This window comes from Pezoporus occidentalis, unplaced genomic scaffold (assembly GCF_034315485.1).
Source record: "Pezoporus occidentalis ecotype Australia unplaced genomic scaffold, CSIRO_AGI_Poc_V1 ctg1, whole genome shotgun sequence".
In the NCBI taxonomy this organism is placed as follows: Eukaryota; Metazoa; Chordata; class Aves; order Psittaciformes; family Psittacidae; genus Pezoporus; species Pezoporus occidentalis.
In genome coordinates, this window is record NW_026912778.1 from 10415916 (window position 1) to 10442350 (window position 26435).

The window sequence follows — 26435 nt, forward strand, 5'->3', positions numbered from 1 at the left end:
AGAAAAAAATCAACCTTTCTCACAGGAAAACAACACTCTGTGTACTGAAAATTAACTATACTCAAATTTGTCCTGCAAGATAACCCACCAAACCTGTACACTCTGCAGAAATACTGAACCCCAGTTGAGCAGTACAGGAATGTATTTCACTCTCACAGCATCACTTCTTTAATCAATTACATGTTGCTCACGCCAGCCTCCCTGTCAGGAAATAATGAATTCCAGATAACCCACCTGCTCTTTATCCTATCCCAGTAACTGCCATACCCAAATAAAAGAGGCCACACCCTCAGGACAGGGCCTTCGGAAGCACTAAGAAACGCTTCCCTGCGGGATATGGAGAATCTTTCTTTCCTTCCTCACCGCTGGCGCCGGCGGAACTCCTCAGCACCGCGGCGGAGGCTGACCTCCAAGGCAGCCTCCCTACGGCGCGGGTAAGGGCCCGGCTGCCTCCACCCTGACCCGGGGAACAAGTTTCCCGAAAGCAGCCGCACGGCGACCGCGGCACTCTCCCGCCTCACAGAGCCGGAGCCGACCGCGTGGCGCAGGCCGCACCGCGGGCCCGCCGCCACCGGAGTTTTAACTGTTCGGCGGGACCGGCCTGCCTGAAGAGGGATAAAACTTGGTCAGCCGGGGTGCGGGGGGAGCACGGTGCTAGCGGAAGGGGGAACCGCCGGCTGACGAGCGAGCAGAGCTTGGAACCGACATCACGCAGGGGCCACCCCGCACCCGCGGCCCCTCCGCGCCAGCCCCCCCCCCTCCGCAGCAAGAGGCTAGCCCCAGCGCAGGCCGGGCCCGGGCAGCAGCAGCGTACCCATTAACGTTGCAACCAGGCTGAGAACAGCTCATCCCGCGGCGGACCCGGTCTCTTTTGTAGCTTGGCGCCAAAGCGGCAGCGGGCGGGAAAAGGGGCGGGCGGCGGGGAGGAGCGCGGCGGGGTTGGGCTCCCCGCCGCCATGTCGGGGGGGGGGGGGGGGGGGGGGGGGGGGGGGGTAGGGGTGGGCTCTGGGTTCAGTGTACCCTGGAGCCGAAGAAGTGATGTCCTGGAGCGGGAGAGGCCTTCTGTGAGCCTCCGCGCTGCTCTAAATGAGTTACTTTACAGTGTGTCCCTGGAGTTGTCATCTTTCTGACAAATGCGGCTTCGAGCCTTATGCTTTGACACAAGTATGCAGGTTGTTTTTGCCCAGCTCACACTCTTGAGGTAAATGCGTATTTATTAAAGCTTGGCATTAACATATTAAAATGTCCAAAAGTCGGGTTTTGTTTTCTGGATATGAAATTTATGTGGAAAGTGAGTTATGGTTTATTAATTTCTCCAGCTGCTGCCAGGTTTTAGAAGTCTCCTAGGATGCTCAGGTAGCTGAACATACATATATAGCCCATTATAGTGCAAAATAAGTTGTATAATAATAAATATTAAATGCTCATATGGTGTGTTTGTGTTCCTTCTGCAAAGAGCTGCCTGTCCTGGCTGGCTGGCTGGCTGTCACGGGGGCCTGCCTTCACGGAAGCACTTCTATGGGAGTAAGTTACAGCTGTTTGCTCCACGGGGCTGCCTGACACCGGGTGAATACTGCCCAAACCAGCCATACGTGTCTGACCCGCTTCCCTCTGGAGGCAGTGACAGGTGCAACAAACTCGGTGAGAGCAATGATGGACAAAGGAAAACACTTTCCTGTGAGAGCATCCCCATGGGGGATCTGTGCATGCAAACAGTGCAGCTTGCACTGCACGTGTGCTGCACCATTGATCTGAACATGGTCAACAGACAAGACAATGGTTTCCAGCAGCCTGGTCAAAAATCTTCATGTAGGAGAGTGCTTCAGGTTGGGGAACAAGCACGTTTTTGGGAAACGGAGCACACAGTAGTCCTATTCCAGAAACTGGCTGTATAGTTCCCTCTTACTGACCATATGCTTAGCAAACTCCGGAAGTGAGTACACCAGCTCAGTTAGTACACCAGCATGTGTGTAAGAATATGGCTAAGTCAAGGAACCTGCCATGCTCATAGTTACTCTTGAAGCTAGGCCAAAAAAGAGAGCCTGCAGTGATCAAAACAGAAGAACACAATGCTAATATGTTTTCATATTTAGCTAGCTTTTTTTTTTTTAAACTACTGACAAATCATAAAATATGAAAATGTTACTTAATTTCACAGATATTCCTATTCGGTTGTAACTAGAAAACTTGGCAAAAGCACCCTGGTATTTCAGCTGGTAAGTTTTCCAGCCCTCAGAGTGGGAAAACATACAGCTATTTCAGTTTGCAAGACTTCTATTATCGCAATTTCATATGGACAACAAATGTTCATGTATGGTTTGCTAATGAATGAAAAGGAATGATTTAAATGCAAGAAAAGTAATTTAATGAAAGTAGCATCACTCAGAAAAGCATAAGCCTGAAGGTGAAATGAAAGGCCTGATTATGGCTGATCACGAAGAGAGTTAAAGAGCACTCATTTAATTAATCCAGAGGAAAAAAAAATAGCATAATTCAGTTCAAAAAGTTTTCTAGTTTCTGCACTCTTGAAATATGAATTAAAATTAATAGTACTACAATTACCTATGCCAAATTTGTTATCCTTCATAATTAAGATTCTGAGGACAAACCGTAACTACTACTAACCTTTAAAAAGCAGTATTTATATGCTGATCATACAAAGTGAATGATGAATTTTCTGTTCTGTGAACACTGATGAGTTGTTACAAACTATTCCCTTCCTTTGAATTTGTCATGATTTTCCAGCTGATATCTACAAATCAGCCACAAGCAAATTCAAAATAATGCAATCCTCGTTGCTCAAAAAGAAAGCAAACTAAGATTCTTTCTCTTCTCTTTCTGTCCCATCAGAGAAGAAAAAAATACATACTACAAAATAACTGCTTATATAATTAAGCAATGAGGTTTTTAATTCTGGAGTACAGTTTTCACCTTTCTATAAAATAGCATAAGAATTATTTTTTAAATGCAAAACAAATGGTTTTGTCATGCTTAGCAAATAAGTTTCTGTAATAATTTGAAGCTACTCATATCTCCATCTGTAAAGTTCACAAATGTGTAATTTTTTTCAATTTTTCAAAGGTTATTATTGACTCTTCTATCTTGTTCTTCCTCAAAAGGAGGCATTGATTGATGAGAAGCTCAGTGTGAGCTGGCAGTGTGTGCTTGCCGCCCAGAAACCAACCATGTGCTGGGCTGCGTCAACAGGTGTGTGGCCAGCAGGTCAAAGGAAATGCTTTTCCTTCTTTATTCCACTCTTGTGAGTACTCTCACCTGGGGTACTGTATTCAGCTGTAGGGCCCCCAAAACAAGAGGGATGTGGAACTGTTGGAGTGAGTCCAGAGGAGGGCCATAAAAATGATCAGAGGGCTGCAGCACCTCTACTATGAAGACAGTCTGAGAGAACTTGCTTGTTCAGCCTGGAGAAGAGAAGGCTCAGGAGAGACCTTAGAGCAGCCTTCCCATACTTAAAGAGGGCATAGAAGAAAGTTGGAGAGGGACTTCTTACAAGGATGTGTAGTGATGGGACAAGGGGGTATGGTTTTAAGATGAAAGAGGGTAGATTTAGGTTAGGAATTAGGAAAAAATTCTTTACTGCGAGGATGGTGAGACACTGGCACAGGTTGCCCAGAGAAGCTGTGGATGCCCCATCCCTGGAAGTGTTCAAGGTCAGGTTGGACGGGGCTTTGATCAACCTGGTCTAGTGGAAGGTGTCCTTGACGTGGTGGTGGGAGTTAGAATTAGGTGATCTTTAAGGTCCCTTCCAACCCAAACCATTTTGTGATTCCGTAATTCTAAAAAAACAGACCAAAAACATTCAGCTTTCTAATAATACTGTAATAATATATGGCCTGAGAGGGAAAACTTTTGGTGGAATTTTAGTTAGTAGACTCCTAAGTCTACTAGTCTTGCTAAATGACACATTTTTGGGGAACCTAGATATATTTTGGTTTTCTCCTTTTTTTTTTTTTTTTTTTCTTCTTTAGAATTACACTGAAAGTTTGTGGTCGAATTGTGACTACTCTTCTGACAATGTGCTATGGAGGTGGTACATGATGTGACAGCCCCTTTCTTGAGTTATGTGGTTACAGATACCCACAGAAAGTTACGTCTGGATTAGGTGATATTCAGGCCAGGACCCTGTGATCTAATTGTTGGGTTGCACTGTGGGAAGCACAACAGGTGTGGGGCAAAGTCCTGGTGCCTGGAAGGTTCTGTAAGATGTCTCTAGCAGCTGTGTCCTTTCTGAAAGCAGCAGCTTCTCTGGACCTGCTGTCTGACTCTTCCATTAAGCCTGTCATATGCTTGATCTAGAAGCTTACTTGCACCCTTCATCTGTCTCAGGACCATTCAGATCTCTGTGACAGAACTAGAGTGGTCTGACTCAAAGTCCCTGTTCAGACTGGCATGCACTAAAATAGGCTGAATTGCTTTTAGTTTTGTATCTGACACTCTAGCCCTGTCCTTACATGTTCCTCTTTTATTTCACAGAGAGACGATTAATATGAAGCAGCACAGAGTACCTCAGGTAGACTTTTGTAAGTTATTTTTGTTACTCTCTCTTTTTTTAGGTGAAAGTCTGGAGCATGGATTATCATGGCCTTGCTGTATAGATGTCAATGAACAATCTGAGCTGATTACAGATATTTCAGATGCTCTTATTAATCAGAAGTGATGCAAGTTTGAAAGACATGCTAAATATATAACCATCTGTCAAGATGCTTATATTTTTAGCTCACTGGTTATGAAATTTTCACATCTTCTACCTTTTGTCAATTTTGATAAAAGCAAACTAAGTTGAGTTTGGGGAAACGCCAGGTTTCAGACCCCCTCTCCACTTTCTTGCTGCTTGCTAACGGACTCAATTTTAACTTTGTTGGCAAGCAATATCTCTACACAAATGCAGCATATGTGTAAGTTGTCATTCAGAGAATAATGTTTGCTATTTGCTAGGATATGGAGCATGCAGTTTGGTAGACCACCCTGAAATCACTCTCAAAACCTAAGGGAAAAGTAAAGAGAAATTGCTAATGAGCTGTTGTCTGTAACAGAATGAATTTTTCAGGAACTAATTACTAGATTTAGAGAAAAAGACTCTAAAATAAATATATATGACAATATGTCTTAATATTGCAACATCTGGTTCTTGTCAGTCTTTCAGAGAAGTACTGCTCACTGACAGCATAACTTTCACAGCTAGAGAAGGGGAGTAATTTTTAGGCAGATCTCATCTTCTAATATTTTTCGAAATAGGAGTTTCTACTTGAGTTAAACATTTCCTCCTATACTTACATAGCCGAGAACATATTAAATACAAATGCAGCTGCTGGGATATGCTGCAGTTCTCAATTTCTATGGTTTATTTAATCAAGAATGTGAATTTATTACTTCCTTACTGATAAAATTATGTTTGTTGCAATGTCAGACTTTGCGGTATGAACAAAGTCCTGCTGATGTAACCCCCTCACTGGAAGACCTGCAGCAGCTTATTAGTAAGTCAGCCCATTAATAGATGGCAATAAAACTGTTAGATTTTTATATTATAGTATTTTGTATGGGGAGCATAAGCATTTCAGAATTACTACAGGAGTTTTAACTTCAGCATGTATCTCTTTGATTCAATTTGAATTCAATAATTTTGAAACTGTTTATTAACAAACATAGTAAGAAATGCAACTAATTACAAGCCTTTGATCAAAACCAAATAGAATCACAGAATCATAGAATACCAGGCTGGACTAGATGTCCCACCACTCTGTCTAGCTGAATCTTAAAAGTGTCCAGTGTTGGGGAATTCACCACTTCCCTGGGGGGATTATTACAATGGTTGATTTACCTCTTGTGTGCAGTTAGAATCTCTCTCGGACTAACTTGTGCCCACTACCCCTAGTCTTTTCCATGTGAGTCCTTGTAAAAAGGGAGTCTCCATCTTCTTTGTAGCCACCCTTTAAACGCTTAAGGCCTCCCCTGAGCCTTCCTTTCTCAAGGCTGAACAAAGCCAGCTCTCTCAGCCTTTCCTCATACAGCAGGCTTTCCAGTCCTTTGATCATCTTTGTGGCCCTTCTATGGACCCTTTCCAGCCTGTCCACATTTTTTCTGAGTCATGGTAATTTTAGTGCAGATGAAAGACTGTTGCAAATCCAGTATTTTCAAACTCTGCTGCCAAAATTCAGGACATCAGAATCTGTGTTTAGATGCCTGCACTTTTAGAGATTTGTGAACCCTGAATGCCAGAAAAGCTTGCATGATGTGCATCTCTGACAGAATCCAGTCAATACTAAGGTATTTCTATGATTTTGATGTCCTCATGGAAACCTTTTCTCTTTTCTATTCTCAGGTTTCAATGGCTTGTGTATTACCTTACCTTTTCTATAGCATCTTCTTTCTTGAAAACTAGAATCAAATCCTAGATTTAAGTTTTTGTCCTTCCTGTCCAAGTCAGACACTATTTTGAATATCATATTCTCAGTCTTTCAGAATTTCTGCAGTTCACCAACTCCCTAAATCCAGAACTCCCTAAATCCAGCATCTGACCTTGAATAGCAGGCAGAGTTTTCTCTGACAGCTGTCTTTGCACTTTATTCTGACTGGGCTCACAAATGAGTACATAAATAATATTCTTTAAACAGTCTTCTGTCCAATTTTTAACATTAAAGCTCTTTTTCATCTCACCTAACATTTTTATGAACATACGGTGGTTTTCCATATTTTGACTCTTTTATTGTTTTATTTATACTGATGGTTCTAGTTATAGGCAAATGTTACCTTCCCAGTACCTCAATCACTTTGTAGTTTCTTTGCTATCAGTATATTCTCCAGCTCAATTGGTTCTTTCTGTATGTTATTTGCTGATGCTTTCTGGTTTTCTTTGTTTTAATGTTTGTATCTTATCTCTGACCAGTCCTCTACTTTTGACACTCCTTGTTCACTCATACCTGCCCTTGCATCCAAATTCCCCGTTTTAAGCAAAGTAGTACAATTGACACACAAAGACAAGTGCTAGAAAAACAGAAGGTCCTGCATGTAATCTTTTCTTCTATCTTCTTCCAGAACTGGAAATCACAGATAATCTTGCTAAGCTGTTCTTTGAAAAGTAAACTGAGACATAAAGTCTCAGACTGCAACCCTGGTGTTTTCTTCCAAAACATGAATTACCATCTTTGCCCACCCATGCTAGTCATGATCACAGCTATTCCCTAATTAGAAGTGAGAAATTAATTTTCTGCTTTCAGTATAAAATTTTATTTTCTTGCCATGATGCTTCTGTACTCAGCACCCACCTACATTCTTCACAGCTTTCTATTTCTTCTGTTACCTTCCCCTTATTTTTCAAGGCTATTTTTAATATCTACAAAGAATATTTTCTATTTCCATCCCTTCCGATTCAGCACAGTTTTCCTACCACGGTGCAGTAGTTTTTCCATGAACTTCCATACTTTCCATACTTCCATGAACTCTCCCTAAGTCCCAAAATCTGTTGCAGTGTATTGACTTGCAGAAGCTCCACCTGGACAAGAACAGTTACCTGTCATCACTACATCAGACACATTCTGAAGAAAGAAACCTTTCCTCTTCCATTCCATACAAATAATCTTCAATACATGTATCCCTTCATATCTGAGCAACTAGTTTGCTCTTTGTAGCCTTTTTTTTTTTTTTTTTAATTCTCCTGATATAAATTCATTTTATGATTGTCTCCTTTAACCTCAGTGGAGTTTCTTTCCAATTTTCTTCTTGTTCCTTTCAAATTTTTCTTTATGATAAGATTTAGATTTCTTATACAGAGAATTTTCATAATTTATGTATAACTTCCTGACATTTATATTAGATGTATCTTTAGATTTCATTATTACAGTGTGATAATACTTAAACCTTCATATAAGAGCCACTATACAGAATCATTTTCTTACATCTTTATATTCTTTATATGGGATTTAGTATGGAAGGTGTTAAGTAAATGTGTTAAATCCATTCTGTGGTAAGAGATGAATTACCCTTTCAGCTAACCTGTGGACTGGACAAATATTTCAGGATTTTTAGGTATACTACTACATCAAAATTATACTAAGTTAAAGGAAACAGAAATAACTGCTGCAGTCCCCCTGGTTTTGTCCTGTATCTAACCTCCGCATGATTAGATCCCTTTGACCTACTTGGCTTTCAAGTTTGCCAATATTCCCGTTTCCCCAAATACCCTTTACCACCAAAGGCGTTTTCCTTCCTCAGTAATAACTGCTCCATTCCTAAGACATGACACCAAGACAATGGTAAAACAGGAGGCATGAAGCCTTGTTTTGTAACATCCTGGGTGTTAGCTTTGCAGCAGGGCAGAGACAGTTCAGGTGCCACTATCATATGACTTCTTTTCACCTCTTCCAAAAAAGTTCTGGCTGTCTCCTAAACTCATCAACTAATTACAGAAGAGCAGCTAACAGCCACGCTGCTTTAACTTATCAATAATGAAAAGTGAGCTGGAGCTGTCAGGAAATACATTTGACATCTCAGCTTTGAAGAACAGGAACTCTGTTCTCCCTCTGTAGATATGAAAGGAAATATAATCATTAGTAAACCTAATTTATTTCATAAGCAGAGTTGGCAGTGTGATTCCTTTTCAAGACTTCCTGGCACTTTCCTATTATGAGAGTCTGCTTTTAGTTGTCTACATCAGACAAACATGATTTGTTCAGGCTGAAATAACCCTAGCTGAGCATTTGCTTCTACTAAGATTATTTTTTATCTTTCAAGTTGTATCCATATTTTTTATGCTACTTTAACTTTAAAACCATTATAAATAAACACATATTCACATTAGGAAGGCATCAACTCAGATGGCAAAGACAGTATATGGTAAATGAGGAATTCTAGCATGGAGCCACAGCAGCTTAATGCTTTAAGAAAATAGATGATTAGGTAAAGAAGACAAAGAGCGGGATGTGATCTTTGAAGCAAGAATCATTAAGGAATTCAAAGGTGGATGGGCTATAGATTGTGGAAAGTGAAGACAGACATTAGATATTCAGCATTCTTATTTCTCAGAATACAACAGAATATTATTAGGGTACAAAGTAATGGAGAAAAATTATCTTTTGAGGCCAGCCTTCACAGGAACCTAAGGAGATAAAGAAATCAAATAGCAGATATACTTCATACTTTTCAAAACTGAGAAAGCAAAAGGGAACTGAAATGTGGTTTTCTTAATTTCCAGGAAAGTAAATAAACCCCCCTCCCTATTACTTCTACAGAAATTCAGTGGGTTCTGTAAGGACAGTAACAATGAGAACTTTGATTCTCTCCACTGGTATGTATATATGTCCTCTGGGTAAGCATTTTTCCACAGAAGATGAATGTCTTACACAAGCAAAATAAGAAACAGGCCAAAAATAATAAGAATTTTATGGGCTTTGTGAAAACTATCTGCTCTTGTTAGTACAACTTTTTAGGATAAAAATATTTCCATGCAAAGAGTCTGTTAAATTGACTTTTTTTTTTTTTAAGGATTTGACAACAGAGGATTCTTGTTGGGAGATGCTATATGGGTCATTTTGTTTGTGCATTTTGTGCTAAAAGTTCTTCAATATTTTCAACAGGGCTTCAGCTGATCTGCAGCACAAGAACCTGAAATTAGCTAGCACAATGCAATCAATATTGAGCAATATTTTGTCTCTGAAAGAAATTCAGTCTGACAGAGAAAAGACCAGTGCAGGAAAAGTGAGATTCTGGCTGAAAAGCTGAATACAGAAATTCCCTGCAAAGTGGTACAAATTAGTTGATGTCACCAGAGCAAGAAAACCGTAGTGACAGAATAAAATGTTATCCAGGTTCCAGAATACTTTATTATCACCACCTTAGGTCACTAAGCTTCACAAGCTATATCCATCAAGTTTGATAGCAGTATATATACTCACAGCTGAAGCTAGAAGGTGCAGTGCTTTAATGTACTAACGATTTACATTAAGACACCTGGGTTCAAAGTCAGTTTATGACATGAACAGAATGGGTTTGTTGGTCTCAGCCTGCTCTCTAGTGGACAACTGCACATAAACCCAGTCCTGAGAAGAATCCCAAGAATTAGATTTGGTGGCCAAGACATATGATGAAATTCATATTCTCTGAACAACATTATTCAAAATGAAATTAAATTGGATATCTGTGCTAATTCTGAAACACTGTAAGATGAGACACGTCCATTGGCGTCTCTTAAATACTATATTCAGTATTGTAACCAGTATTTGGAAGTAAAGAACAGAAGGGGAACCAGTACAATGAAAGGCAGAAAAGGAAATTAAATGTTTTCATGTTAGGTTAAAATGAAGATAAGATGACATACTGCTATAACAGACATTTAATGTTTATGACTAGGTACAATATTTGTCTTTATTTACTCTTTTTCATAATGCAAGACAACAAGAAATGAAAAAAATGGCACACACAATAACGATAAAAGGAAGTATTTTCTTGGTACATAATTAACCTGTAAACTCATGTCTGAAAGACATTTCAGAGACAAGAGCTAAACAGGACTTAAGAAAGATTATGCTTTTATATAAATAATGAGAATAGGAAGAGGTATGTTAGATAGTATTAAAATGAATGAGGGATATAAAGTCTCATGATTCAAGATATAAAACAAACTTAAATTGCCTAGAGCATGAGAAGAAACTACACCCACAGATGTTTTATTTCATTAGTGTATCCCATACAATGTTTACATTCACTTCAGCAGGCAGGCAGCAGAATACTGGAGTCTCAGATTTGTGTAGTTGGTGGTATTTCCTACGCTTCCAAGACAAATTCCTTAGTGACTCATTTGCAAAAATCAGCTGCAAAAAATTGTCTGGAACTCTGACCCCATTTCAGGTTATTCCCCTTTACATTGCTTAACCTTTTATTAGTCAGGAGAACAACACTCATTGATAACTAAGCATTTACAATTACAATCATATGTCAATGACAGAGGCAAAGTAAAAATTTTATTAAGTTGAAATATCTTTTCAAAACTTTTTTTTAATATAAAAAAGTTGTTATTGCTAGCTTATAACTGACCATTACATATTACACATATATTTGTATGATATATTAACATATATATACACTGTATTTACAGAGTCTTTTACAGTCTTGTGCTTTTTCCTAGTCTAAGCTGACTATTCCATTATTTTTCATCATGTCATCTACCTCCCTGATTTGCAGGAATGTTTGAACACTTACGTTTTACAAGCCTACGTTTCAAGTTTAAGATAAATTTAAAACTAAATTCTTATCCAAATAAAGTTCACTTTATGGAGTGGCTGCTATTTACCGTGTTTAAAATACTGTATTTCTAGATTTTACATAATTAAACAAAAAACAAAACTAAACCAAACCCCAGTCTCTTTTTCAGTCTTTCAATGTCAGAACAGCCTCTCTGACATTATTCTGATTCCAAATTTAGAGAATCATCATTTTTCATAAGAAAATAGTTTTACGCTCAATTTTGCAAGGAAATGCAATTCCAGATATAATTTAAAGTGCAATTTATCAAACATTAATTTCCACTGCTCTCTCAGTGACTAATTATACTATTAGTTTATCAAAGCTCTTCTTTCATGGTCCTTTCATGATTACCACTTCTGATTATTTTATTTCCAATCTTCTGAGAGCTGGTGGTTTATTTAAAGGTTGAACCAGTAAATGCTAGTGTGAAAATATGAGTTATCATGTACAGAAAGACAAGTTTCCTAGGCTTTGTTAGAGAAGAAGTGCATTTGAACTACTTTTTTAAAGTGAACTAAGTGAATCTGAAAGCCTCTAAAATCACAGGGCAAATAAAGTAAAACCTTAATGTACTGGGGAAGTGAGATGTCTCAATTTCTGCTTATGTGTCAGCTTCCATGAGTAAATTCTTACTCCAAAATTATGTTTTTATGGAATAGCTTGACAAGCAAAATTCCCTTGAAGATTAAAAAAAAATAATTAGAAATGGTAAATAAGACCTAAATTTGTCAAGCATAATGCAAAGGAATGAAACACTAAGACTCCTGTAACTTCAAAAGAATTTGAATTATGCATTTAAATTCACACTTAGGCATGAAATAACATAATTACCAGGAAAATAGCAGCTCTTGCAGTCAATAACAGACACTGGATTGAGTTTGTCAATTTTTCTGAGCTGACAAATGAAAGATGATGGCTGCTGAAATGAGATGCAGATTATATGAGAACTACTATGGTCCATAAGAACTAATGCTTTTATTCTCCAAGCTTGAAGCTGTAAGAAATATTAATAAAGCTATTTATATTTAGCTAGCTGTAGTGCATCAGGTATCCAGTAAAGAAAGATTTCTTGATGGAGGTAGTCTTCTGTTTCCACTTGGCATCAAACAAAGCTTAATAAAATGATAAAATGTTTTTCTGCTTCATTTTGATAATTCAACAGTAGTATGACCAAGAAAGCCCTGTCAGAAGTACGGACTGCTTGCACAGAATTCCTATTGTACTCATGACTACCCACTGGCAAATACTAATGTGCAGAACAAAAGTAAGTAAGATAACTATAGCTCAAAATAGATAGTGCTGGAAACAGCAAGTGTACTGGTAAAGGAGAAATCCAATCATAATAGTGGTGCCTCACTGCTGGAGGACAAATAAATAAAACCCAGTATTTTTGCTATGCAAGATCTTAATCTTTGTGATCTTACAAAAGAGCTTAAAATCCTTTACTTTCTGCAAAGCAGATATCCATGCATACTGAAAGAGGAACATACTGTAACCACGACTATATATTCCAGGGATATAAACCTCTGAATGACAGCTCAGGATCAGCCAAAGATGATCAAAGCCTCAGGAATCTTATCTCCCCAACTTCTGTGGGAGCCCACTGTGACAAGTTTATCTCTTTGATCTCAAATTTAAAATATGTCAGAATGGATTAATTCTACATGTTTATTTTCACATTTTTTTAATTTTAAGTGGTAGGCAGGGCTCAAGCTTTCAATTTTCTCACTGGTTTCCATCACTTGGAAAGTGCCAGGGGCATGGCATGGAGGAAAGTTCTAAATTTGGGATTTCAGCTGAAATCTTTTCAGCTTTTCCTCAGCTCTTCTTCAAAAGGTTTCTGAACTGGATTGCAGAGAAACATGAGGGGTAAAGAACCTTAGGAGAGAAATCTGAAAAAAATGCCATAGAAAAGGAAGGGAGAAGATTCCAGTCTGTTACTATTTTTACACCTCATTATTTTGAAAAGTCATGGATTCTGAATGCCACAACTGAACTGTTTTGGCCATGATAGAGATTTCCCAGTCCAGACAGTCAATTCCCCTGTATCCAAAGGTATACACTTCAGACAAGTAGGCCATCGCCCTGAGGAATAGACCTGACTGGAGGCTCAGAGTTACCCAGGGTCCCTTCTGTGAGGTTCATGAAACGATAGCCCTACATCTTCCTTCTGCACAATCTCGTAATCATTGACTGTAACTATTCACAACTGACTTCTGCATTGAGGCCTCCGTGCTGGGCCATTCTCTTCGGTTCTGCTGGACCTGCGTGTGCAAGACTCATAAAACAGCTAGGTCACTGAACAGGTGCTGTCAAGAGTTGTACCTATTGGTTTAGTAGGGAAGCTTGAGGCACACATTACTATCTATAGGCTTACTGTGCAGAGTATCACCATTGTCATTCTGGATATGATGGCAGAAAAGTCCAGTCACCCCCTACTGCCATGGTCCCAAAATGTCAGTGAGAGTGCCACAAAAATACAAATAGGGACAACTGTTCACCGCAACTAATAGTGGTATAGGGGAGAGAAGCACAGGGCAGCTGCATGATTATTCATAGGTGTAGAGGAAAAAGCAAGGGTAGGTAAGAACAAAGAAAGTGCTAGAACAGCACATGCACATATTCACCCATATCTCCCCACATTTTAATTTCTTTGTTCTCTACAGACTCAGCTCTGAGGAAGGGAACGCAGGAATTTCCTCAACAACATCTAGACTAGAACATGGTGAAGGAACAGCTAAAGGCTTACACCCAGGCACTCCTTCCCTACAATTTTGGTTTAATTTATAAAAGAGTATGAAGTAAGAAAGAGGAAGTTTGTTACAAGGAAGCAAAGGGCAGCTCAGAGCCTCAACTCCGTACAGGCACCAAGGAACCTATTTAAGGGTATTGTAGTAGAAACACATACTTTCTCTTAAGACTTCAGAAAGGGCAAAAGGAAGCTGGTGTAACTAGCCAGCAGGGTAGTGAGGTTGTTAGAAGCAAAAGTACGTCTTTGAAAAAGCTGAAGTCTTGTTCAAATGACACAAGAAGAAAGTGTTACAAACTTGGGCAGGTTAAATATGAAAATGTAATAAGGCAGACCAAAAAGCATCTGAAGAATAACTGACGAAGGAATGAAAACTAGTAATCCTTTTCTCTACAAACCCATCAGGAGCAGGAATTTTGCCAGAATCTGTAAGGCCAGTTCATTTTTTAGGGTATAAAAAGAGTACTTGGAGAAGACAAGGTCATTGCAGAGAAGTTAAGTGAACCCTTTGCATTGTTGTTTGATGTGGGAAGAACTGGGAAGATTCCAAAACCAGAACCCTTCTTGGTGGCGGACTCATCTGAAGATCAGTCTGAAATTGAAAATACTGTAGAAGAGGTTAAGGAATAAATAGATAAAGTGAAAATCAGCAGGACTCTGTAGTATTCACTCCAAATTTCTAAAGGAACTCAAGGACAAAAGAGCTGAATTACTTACAGCAGGGTGTGATCTATTGCTTAAAATTGCCTTGCTTCTGGAAGGCAGCAGATGTGACATCAGCTCTTTAAAAAGTTTACAAAGAAAATCTGAGGACTGATAGGAATGTAAGTCTGACCTGTACTGAGCAAATTACTATATACCATGACAAGGAGCAGAATTAGGGGACACCTGGGTAGATTTGATTTATTGCGGAAGAGTTAGCATTCTGTTGAGGAAAATACTGCTTTACAAGTCTAATAAACGTTTTCCAAATGAGACAAAAAAGATATGGATAATACTGGGGTGATGATGTTGATACATTCTACTTTGATCTCCAGAAGACCTGAATTCAGGTTAAAATTAGGGTTTGCTAAACTGTAATCTATAGGGATGGTAAGACTGAAGGAAATAAAAAGATCACCAAGGAAATGCAAGGCAGAAGTTGGTGGGTTTCCAGGGAGAATATTATGGGAGGGCATCCTAAGCAGGCTGGCCTGACATTAGCCTTTGGGCAAGACTGAGGAAAAATAGTTGGAAAGAGTGTGGTTCTTTTTCCAGATGGAGAAAAAGGCCCAGAAAATCAAAGACCTCTTACTGGTAAAATGTGATGCTATTCACTATGTTATCCTTTTCAGTGCATTCACATGAAGCCCAGTAAATAGGATTTTGCCAATACTAGTAAAAGGCCAGAGACTCTGTAGTGACTTGGCTGTGCAGGGTCTCAGGAGCTGTCTGGGCTTTTCTTGACCAGAGCTGATTTTAATTTGGTTTTTCTTTTCAGTGTGTAACAATTGTCTTCTGGTCAACTGCGTTGAGCTAACTGGATTGAGCTTGGTCTGTGGATACTTTATATGTTAAAGGCCTAACCACCCCATTGTCACAGTGGCTCTTTACATTGATAGGGTCTGTGGGAAGCTGTGGAGCAAACCTCAGACTTCATCAATGAGAAGGATGCAGACTGTAGCAAGAAAACCCAAGCAGACCCCTAAACAGAAGGGAAAGAAACTCCTACTGCAAACATCAAACTATTTGCAGCAAAGGATGCAGGGGGCCAATGACTCATAACACCTCCATTTCTCATGCAGTCTTTGTAACAAAGATGGAAGTTGTCGACTTTAGGGTCCAGTGGGACATGCAGAAGGTGGGCATAGGAGCAGAGAAACTGAGCAGAAACAAAGAAGTTTATATACAACAATCTTAACTGTATTGTTAATATATTCATTCTGTATTAATGGGGTAGTTTGTACCATTAGATAATTAAAACATTACTAGGACGAAAACTACATTCTTACCTCCTTTTTTAAGGTATGATCCCTTTAGCCCATAACAGGATTTGAATGTAACATGAATCCAGCCTCAGGCTAGGGCTAGTCCTAAGGGTTAGGGCTAAGGTTTGAAAAGCCAGAAAGCTTACAGGGGGTGATGAGACTGGTGGCAGAAAAGAGACACCAAGGAAATGAAGGGCAGGTGTCCAGGGGATTCCCAGGGATAACCTGAGGGGTCTGAAGCATGACACAAGGCTTCTGCCTAGGCCTAGTGTTAGCCTTTGACTTTGAAGTTCAGACAGTGTGGTTGAAAAGAGTGTGCTTCTTGATTCAATATGGAAGAAAATGTTTAGAAAAGCAGAAAAGCTCTATCACAGGTAAATTCCAAGACAATATCTGCTATATTGCTCTTTCTAGAATCATGGAATCATTTAGGTCAGAAAAAACTTTTAAGATCATCAAGTCCAACCATAAACTCAGCACTGCAAAGAGATCAGTTATCATGATGGACAATCACCAGGGACCAGAAACCCTCAAGAAGCAATGGTAGGACATTTTAGCCAGTGTGGTAAAAGCATTAAGTCACAGGAAAGGCTGGAAAACTAGCCCCCTAAGCTAGAGTCTAAGGCTGACTACCAGCCTGTGAAGTTTGCTGTAGTGGTCAAGTTTATGGTACCATGCTTTGCATATAGAATATAGTTATGTTCTCTCTGCATTAAGAGACACAAACTCAGGCTTTGTTCTTCTGATTTCACACAGCCAAAAGAGAAGATGTTCACATTTTTCTGTTTTTGTCATTATTTAAAATCCATATCAATTAATAAAGCACAAAAAAGCAGTATACAAGGAAAAAAAAAGAAGTGCTGGCAGCAAACATCTATATTGCTCTTTATGTGCCCACAAGATTTTCAGTAAAGTCAAAAGAACAGCATATAACAAAAGGCTCAAATCAGACTTCCCCATGAATCCCTTTGGATTCATAGGGGTTTCAGTGGCATTAAATTCAGTGAAATTTAAAGGAATTTCAGTTCTAAATATATAACAGCCTAATAGGTTGGAACAGTAATTCTTCTTCCATCAAATTTAATGGGTACTTTTTAGATTTAATGTGTTTGTGACATTTTTGCAGACTCGTATTTCCTTTGTTGTCTTCATATTGCCACAGAGTTGCACCCCAGGGTACTTTATGAAACTGTAACTGATGTAAAAACTTGATTGGCAGATTTCTGAGGGTAAAATATATGTTTCATGACATTTTAAAGTATTTCTTGATGGAATCTACTTTGTTCTCTATTAGGCTGTAGTTCATTCTGTTATGTGAAAACATATTTTTGCATTTGGGTGCAGTACCAAATACACTGCTTCATATACTGTCAGTAAAATGTTAAATATTGCTTATTGCATTATGACAGGTATCTAAAAATACAAGAGGAACATTTCTATTTTGGTAAACTGCCAGGACCTTCCATGCAAATAGAATTTTTAATATTTCTTTCAGTGTGAAGTTACCAAAATGGAAACCATGCATAACAAACTAGCATAATTTCTTTGAGGAAGTGACAATAAAAGCGGGCAAGAGTAAAGAAGCACACATTATTCACTTGGATTCCAAGGGACCTTTTAATCCAGTACCAAATACATTATTGATGAATAGGGTAAGAAGGTAAGGAAGTAATACTCAACTGGATAACAAACTGGCTTGATTACAAAGTCAAGGAATGACCATAGATGTAAAAGGAAGATGACAAATGCACAGAGCTTAGCATCAGGTCCTCCTCTTCAGATGCTAATGAAATGCACACCTAACAGAGCTTCCAGGTATGCAGTCTGGTGTGTCAGAAATACAGGTAACAGATGGTCATGAACAGAAAGGAGGAAAACATTGTTTGAAACAAATGGAAAAAGCAGGTATGTATATGCCACAGAAGTGAAAATGTAAAATGTGTAAAAGTGATCATAAGGAAGTTAAAGAAATAACAGAAATTATGCTCCAAACTATGGGCTGTACTGAGCATGTCAAAGAGCCAGCAGTGTTCAATACACAGTTTAAAACATGAGGTAATTAGACAAATTATTATATTAAACTATGTTCAGACCATTTGTTAAGAATGTAAAATACTGCATAAATGCAATTAGCCATTCAATATCTGGTAGCAGCTAGAAAGGACAAAAATTATATGCAGAAGATGGAGAATGCTAGATCCAGACTCATAGTACAAAGGAGTATGAAAGGAATTGAATATGAGAGTATTAGTTTGAATCTGTCTCAGGAAGATCAAGATTAACAGTTCTTTCCACCAGTTTACTTGTTTGTCTGAGTTTGAGACATGAACTGGTAAACATACCCACAGACACATCAGTGACCGACAAAACTGCAAAACGAATTCTTCTCTTCCTCTGAGAATCTTCCAGTTATTGTCAAAAAATAAGAAGGAGTTATACAGGTAGGGGACAGCACTTCTTGGGAGACTGCTGTGATACTTCTGGGAATTAAGAGGGATTTAGTTGCACTGCATTTCAAAAGTGCATATATTAAGCACTAAGTGATTTTCTTCACTGCTATACTAGCTAGTATGGTATACGCTAAATTCATTATTGCTGTGATATCCCTGCACTCTGAGTGTTGCAGTGTGAGTTCCCCCTTTCCTCTAAATATGCATACTCAAGAACAGCAAGTGGAAGCAGTGCTGTTGCTACCAAATCCTACATAAGTCACATGAAAGTTTATTCTCCCACCTGCCTTTTCAGTTGTCAAATGCAGCCTTCAGGAGAACCAGTCAGAAAAGACTAAGACAACAGCAAGTGCAAGCTATACTTTATGTCTGACCATACTCATTGACATTGAGATAGCTTATTCTTTTGACAACAGCAGTTCACAAATAAACATTTGGCTACAGCTGAAGCAAAGAAATAAGTGATGCTACTTGAAGAGCTCAAAGGGGCACTAAGTCTCTTCTGACTGAAAATACAAAATAATAAGTGGCCAAGTCAGTCCATAAGTAGGGATTGTTTGTGGATTCTTACATCTTTGCATCTCAGACTAATGCTTGCTCTCAGGCAGTTTCTTTGTTGAACTGTGCTAGATGATGATCTTGCTTTTCATTCTTCAGTTACCTAGATAACAGCAAAGCAATGTGAAACCTGCATTTTTCCACACCCTCTAACTTGTTACTCATCTTCTGAGAATCAAAGTCAATTCTGGACACACAAAAATCATTCTTCACTCTTCATATCGCTTTTTCATAGCTCTGAAGTCTGAAGATCTGAGATCTCAGTATTCTGCAGCATCAAGTCAAGCTAACAAAGCTGGAGGATGAAGAATGTGGGGCTACAGCTTGATGAGTTACGTCTTTATCAGCCTCTATCAGCTAACAACTACCTGTGTGACAGACAAAATCATGGCGGGATTGAGGGTAGGGGGAAGAAGAAAGAAAAGATTATTACACAGGGTCACTACCTTCTGTTCAATGTGCAAGACCAGCTAACCCATAAAACAGAAGACTCCTCAACAAAGCAAAACCAAGAGATGCCTATATGTCTCCCTGCATACCTAGGACAGATGTTAATTAAGGGTAGTCATCACACCTCATTATTGGTAAGAATAAAACAGTAAGTTAGTAAGTGCATATTAAGAAAATGGATGGGATGGGATGGGATGGGATGGGAAGGGACGGGATGGGATGGGAAGGGACGGGATGGGACGGGACAAGATAGGTCTCTTTGCAGTTAGTTCTAACCTTCACTACACAGAGCAATAAATCTGCCTTCCTACTGATGTCAGATGCCTATTGAGAAAATAGGACTGAAAGCAGTGATTGTGGGGGATCCTTTCTGAGAGGTTTTTGTGCTGCGGGTCAAGGTACTGGGAAGAATAAAGAAGAAAATAAACCTTCTTGCCCCATCTGAATCCTTCTCACAGGAAAGGGATGAACTAATCTCTGCCATGCTGGCCTGTTCTGTAATGATATTTGTAGATCTTCTGTGTTATTAAATCCTTCTAAGTCAGTATAGAAAGCATTCATGGTTTTCTTTTATGTCTCTCTTAAATCAGCCTACGGCTATTCTTGCTTAATTCTAACATATCTCAGGTATTTTCATCATTTTAATGGTGATGGTAATATAAAGGCGCTGTCAAACTCCAATAAAGCTTAAATCTATACTTCATATCTAATATTTTCATAAAGAATTTTTCCTCAAAGACATTCAGATATCCATCTTTGGTAGTTTTCCAGATTTTGTATCCATGTATTAAGATGCAAATTATCCCTACTCTCCCTCCCTAAAGCTATTTCCTAATGCTTCTTTTTATAATATTGTCAGTTTCTAATTTTTGAATGCTGAGTTTTGCAATAGTAATGACCATTTTTGGTAGAATATGCATAACAGAACAATCTTCTGTTAGCACAACTGGCATCAGTGGTATTATTCCTACTCTTTGTGAGTACAATGATGAATGCAAATAGCCCAAATGCATTTGAGAATAGTTTCTTGGGATCCTGTTCTGGAGAATTTTCCATTTGATTGTTTCTTTTACAAAGCTTTCAAGACATCTAGAAAATTTTTATAAGTCTTTCTAATAGGTTGGAAGAAATCTAATAGTGTTTCTAATAGGTATGTAGTGAATGAAGCTATGAAAATAAAACGAGGGTAGAAGCAAAATGGAAGTATTCTTGATACTGTATTATAAAAAAAAGGTCTTACTGCAAGTTCCTTGCTTTATGTTATTATATGGGGAAGAATTAATATATCAAATGTACTTATTGGTAGCTCATTTATGACTAAATGGTCATCAGACATACTATGGTCTATATGGTGGCCTTCAAAATTGTATTTTATATATACTTTTACGAACACTGTTTCATCTCCTCAAATCATAATTGACAAAAAAATCAGTTTCATCTATGATGTTTGCAATAAAAATAATACGGCTTCAGGCATCAACTGGCAACATTATTTTCTGAGCACAGGGGAATCATTAATCTTGAGAGACAATCAACTGCTAAATCAATTATAAAAATATAAGTGCTTTCAGTTAGCTTTAATTGTTCGTTATCACAAGGAATTCAAACACTTGGTGTCGCTGCCTAAGGCACCAGCTTAGCAAATCTATGAGGAAGTTCCAACAGTTTGCATGAATGTGAAGCTAAAATATTTCAGTAAATCTTATTCAGAAACAAATTAATAGAGCATGGTTGCCATACCCACCATAGCTAAACCCAAATTCTATTAGCCTCCTCCATTTCTTAATTCCACTGATATTTGAAGCACTGAAATGTAGCAGTAGGCCCTATTCACAGCATTTACAGTAATGGTTTTCCATAGACCTGCCTCACTTTATTCTTGTGATCCACCTCCCTCCCCTAGGAAAAAAACAACCAACCAACCAAACAAGTCAGAAATGCAAAAGAAGAAAAAATTAGCTTATGCAGATGGGGCATTACCAGATCCCTGTGAAGTCCACAGGCCATACTTCAGCCTGTTGTACAAGAAATTCTAGTTGCAGGCATTAGTGAAGGAGTTTTTCCAAGTATTATTGCAAATCACAATATTCCCTTTAGATTATCTCTGACAGAATTTTTAAATATTTACATTATTTATCAGCTCCTGCATCTCCTCATCTACATGTAAGCTGTAATCAATAAATCATCAATACCTCACTTCTTTATTCTGTGGAATCTAAAGTATGCACCTTTCTATTGTTTATATATATACGCATATATGTATGTGTATGTGTATGTATGTATGTGTGTAATGCCCAGCCTTTCCAAACCCATCACAAATAAATTTATTTCTAATCAATAAAGGTGCACCTGTCACCTGGGAGCTGTGACTACTTCTACGTGTTGAGTAATGAATTTAAATAGCATAGGATAAAATGGCAGAACTTCTTTATGCATTTCGACTCTGCAACCTTACAACTTCAAAGATGAATGGAGCTAGGTCCAGTGTTTAGGCAATTATTTTATTTTACTGTGAATTGTGCTCATATGTCATGAGAAGATCTCAAAATCTATTTTATTGTAGACATAGACTAGACTAGACTAGACTAGGTATAAGTTAAATCTCTCAGAATTTCTGCAGTGGTTTTAAACGGATAGACTTGTTGGATGCATTACTACCACAGTCTTCCTTTTCCTCATTTTGTAAGCTTTGAAGTGATTAATAAGGAATGGTAAAACTTAGTAAAGACAAGAGTCTTTGTTTTTCAGTAAAATGCTTCCTTCAGGAAAAGTGAGATGGTTAATGAAGGAAGAGTAAATGCTGAACATACAGCTTGGCATACTTTCCATAGTGGAAGTCATGTGGGCTGTGTGGTAGGCCTTAGGCTGGCTTTTTGTGTATGGCTATACTTCACACAGAGACCTGAATGGAAATACAGTTTACTTAGAAATTTAACTAACTTTATTTAAACCATAGGGGGAAAAAAAATATTTAAAACTTACTATTGTCCCCAAACTCATTTTAAAGGTGTCTTTTGATAAGAAAAACTAACCCATTAATCTGAATGACAATTATTACTGTTCTCAAAACTAAACCACTTAAAGAGTCTGGGAGTTCTTATGGAAAAGTTTAAAACTATTATACCTCAAATTAAATTTGAAGGTATTGCATATTGAGTTGCCTTTTTTTTTTTCTCCCATTGATTTTAATTACTGGTACATTTGCATGAAAATAGGATCTTTATTTCTTGAAAGCTCATCTGTTCCTGCTGCTTATTCTTCATTGAAGATGTCACATGCAGAGGTTTAGATCTCCAGGTGATGTAGAAGCAAGAGCAGATGTGCTTAGAAGAAAGAAAGTTTTTAATGCAAATCTTATTTTTAATAAAACAGAAGAGGATAAAAAGTGAAAATAAATGCTCTGGATGCAAAATTCCAGTAACTCTTCCAGGAGATAGCGTTATCCCTCCAAACACAAGAAATTTTGAACTTTAAAACTGAATATAGAACATGAAAATACAATATGAATACATAAAGATACGCTAGACCACTGTTTGCTTAACCCCCCTCTAATTTGATACTCATGTACTTACTACACAATGAGGAAAAACAAGACCCAGGCAGTGATGTTTATTTAAGCCCTCAAAATGAGACTTTTCCTCTACAAAAGTTTCTAATTTTTGATGGTCCTTTCTGAAACAAATGGCCAATTTCTATCTGAAGAGAGGCATTCCCGTTGTAAAAATCAAATGCTCATGCCTTAGTATGAAGAAACCATGAGAAGCCAATACTGAATGAACACAAACTATGAGCTATAGGCTCCTCCATGTGCATATCCAGTTGAAACACAGTGATGCAACACTTGGAGGAAGTTTGCATCACCATATGTAAGTGCTTTGAAAGAGAACTGAAAGTATTTAGCACCGTATTTAATATACAACCCCTGCTTCTATTTCTTGATAATGTGGCTCAATTCCAGCTATAAACAAAATTCAGTACATGAAAATAGTAATGAGACCCTGGGCTGTATTAGGAATACAAGAAAAGCCATTAAAGACTCACATACTAAAATAAAACTGTTCTGCTTTAAAAAAGCTACTGTGCTCTACCAAATTTTATTGAAGATTAACTGGTCTTCAGATAGCTCTGTCCAGTTACATAATAAATGTGGTGATTATGTTTGATGATCATTGCAACTGCCTGCAGCCTATCTGGGAAGCATCCTGAAGTTCATCACACTCCAGGCACCAGGCTGGTGATGACAGTAAATGAGCTGTTATTCATCAGGTATTCCAAAACTGTAGACAAAAATTTGGCTGTGTAAATAATGTTTGGGAATGACAAAATGGCACTAGTGATCCCCAGTCCATGTAAGGTAAACTAGAGGCAATGCTGCCTCTTTGCTGAAAGGGGGCATCACTTGGGAAGGGAAGAGAGATTGGGTTTATAACATAAGTCCTACTAAGAAAAATACAGCTCTGTTAAAGCTCAAGAAGTAGTATTTGATCTCATTTCTTCTGGTACAGAAAATGCCACAGAGGCAGAGGCAAGGCACTCAGACAGTGCACTCAGATACTCAGATTCAAATCTGCAATACAAATGAATTGCTACTAATAAAAGCAAAGCACAGAGTCCCTTTTACATTGTTTTATCCTGTTTAAAAGACAAACATTTGCACACTGCAAGCCTCAAACGGATAAAAGCTACCATGAGAACTTATAAGCCATCTGCTAGCTTCCTAATGAAGCCAGTAACTATTATTGTTTACAGTTGAACACCGGGGGTCATGTGTATTTGCTGTAATGAAAGAATCAATGCATCACTGCAGATGCAAAAAGAGAACTTTTTTTTTCCAGACGGCTAATTATAAATACAATAAAATAGCAAATTAAAAAAAAAAAAAATCTGTTCATCTCCATAGAGAAATAGTGCTTAGCTCACCAAATACAAAATGGAGCACTGTTCTGGTTTCTAGTAGTCTTCCTTTGACAGACCCGTCGTACAGAAACAAAATCACAAGAAGTTACTCTTTAACGAATAGCAGATCACCAAGGAACGCTTAACCCCTAATTCTTTAATCTTTACAAACTTCCTACATTATTTGTGTTCCTTATCTGAATGAAATGATGAGTGTGTATTAGCAGATATCTTTCTGTTGCTGTTTCTCTTGCTTGAAGAAGACACTGTAAGTTATGACAACTTGGCCCAGTTGAGCTACTGAAAATGTCCTGAAGTTTCTTGGTTTTTTTAAATATTGGTTGAAGAGAAACTGATACACAGCAGTGATACAATTGATTCTGGCTTATTATTTCATCATTCACACAAAAATACACTTACAAAAATACACAAAAACTTGCACAGTATTAATATTAATTCACAACATAAATATTTAGGCCTTTGTACCCGAAGGAATTCTTAAATTCACTGAAAACAAGCCATTAATTTTGAAATCTTGTTAATGGCCTTTATTTACTCCAAAACCAAAGTACCTTATTTTCAGGAAATTTCCTACAGCTTGTGAGTAAAAAAAGCTTACTTGCTTTGCTGAGTTGGAACGCTACAAATGACTTCTCATTGTCCCTTTATGTCTGATGGCCACATAGCCATGGCCAGCATGTATAGGCAAACCTGTTGTGTGAACCACTGCCCATGTTCCTGAGGTATGCACATTCCACAAGCGAGCAGCCTCAGAAGCTGGGTAAAGAGAAGGTGGAAGGACCTGCTTAGCATCCAAAGCTTTGGTTTTCTTTGGCAGATCTGGCTGGACCCCTCCAGAGAAAATCACTGAAAGAGCAGAGTGACTGGAGTACAGCAAAGCATGAGGAGAATAATTGTCCTGATTTCTCCTGGGATAGAGTTGATTTTCTACCTAGTAGCTTACACAGTGCCGCATTTTGGATTTAGGATGAGAATAATGTTGATAACACAGGGATGTTTTGGTTTAGTTTTTGTTTTGTCTTTGTTTTTGTTTTAGTTGTTGCTAAGCAGTGTTTACATGAAGTCAAGGACTTCTTCAGCTTCTCACACGACCCCACCAGCAAATAGGCTGGGGAGCACAAGAAGTTGGAGGGGACACAGCCAGGACAGCTGACCCAACTGACCAAAGGGATACCCCATACCACTGTGTATCATAACCAGTATATAAACTGGGGGGAAAGCTGGCCAGGGGCTGCTGCTTGGGAACTGGCTGGGCATCAGTCAGTGGTTGGACAGCAACTGCACTGTGCATCATCTGTCTTGTATATTCTGATTCTTTTATTATTTCTTTTCCTCCTTTTCTGTCTTATTACACTGTCTTTATCTCAACTCATAGTTTTTACTTTTTTTTTTTTTTCCTTCGTGGTTCACTTACCCATCCCACTGGAATGGGGGGGATGAGCAAATGGCTATGTGGTGTTTAGCTGCCTGCCATATTAAACCATGATAACAGTTTACCTTCAGTTCCTACTCTGACTTTTCCATCTTTGTGGGCTTAAGTGAATAACTTCATAGGTCTTAATTCTCTGTTTCATAAAAAGTCCAAGATAATACTGCATTTCCTAAACCATAGGCAAACATGTATGAATATATTTCTCCAAATTACAGGGGAGTTGCAAGAATTAATTACTTAATGTTTGCAAAGTGCTTTGAAGGCAGAAAGCACTCTATAAATGCTAATTATTAAATCAAAGGTTTATCTGACTTTATTACTAAACCACTAATAAAATAAGTTACATAGCTATTGCAAGTTGGAAAAAGCACTTTTACTGTCTAAGAGATATAAAGGTTTTAATTAGCAAATGTTTTGAAAGAGCTTTGCTGAGGAAAAAAATGCTTACTGTTAATAAAGGTTTTCCCTAATGAAAACAGCTACAAAATGTGAACTCTTGGATGCTACTGTATCTTTTGCATATATTACATAAAGCTTTGTCCCATGACAGCAATATTTATATTTGAGGTACAATTTTTGTAATACTGATGAAAAAAATAGTGGTTATGTTTGTCAAATACATATTCAGATGCAGCAAGAGATTAAAGGTATCATTCTTA

General features: G+C 38.2%; 1 protein-coding gene and 2 long non-coding RNA genes across 6 annotated transcripts in view; 2 read left to right on the top strand and 1 right to left on the bottom strand.

The window, feature by feature from the left end:
• The window catches only part of DCTD (dCMP deaminase), a 61532-nt gene that overhangs the window by 19788 nt on the left and 15309 nt on the right, over positions 1 to 26435 (bottom strand). The window contains exon 1 of one of the 4 annotated variants that reach the window (XM_062630409.1): positions 815 to 949. The exons of 2 other annotated variants lie outside the window; for them this stretch is intronic. In XM_062630409.1, coding sequence (XP_062486393.1) covers positions 815 to 849 — 35 coding nt within the window. In that variant the 5' untranslated portion in view covers positions 850 to 949. Of the gene's footprint in view, positions 1 to 234; positions 351 to 814; positions 950 to 26435 lie in introns of those variants that run through there. One more of the 4 variants, XM_062630558.1, reaches the window with a different exon arrangement.
• LOC134167973 (uncharacterized) lies at positions 4185 to 26143 on the top strand. The gene is made up of 2 exons (XR_009966347.1): positions 4185 to 5492; positions 25162 to 26143. It is a non-coding gene; the product is annotated as an uncharacterized LOC134167973 (long non-coding RNA).
• LOC134167933 (uncharacterized) lies at positions 8427 to 11284 on the top strand. The gene is made up of 2 exons (XR_009966339.1): positions 8427 to 9298; positions 9588 to 11284. It is a non-coding gene; the product is annotated as an uncharacterized LOC134167933 (long non-coding RNA).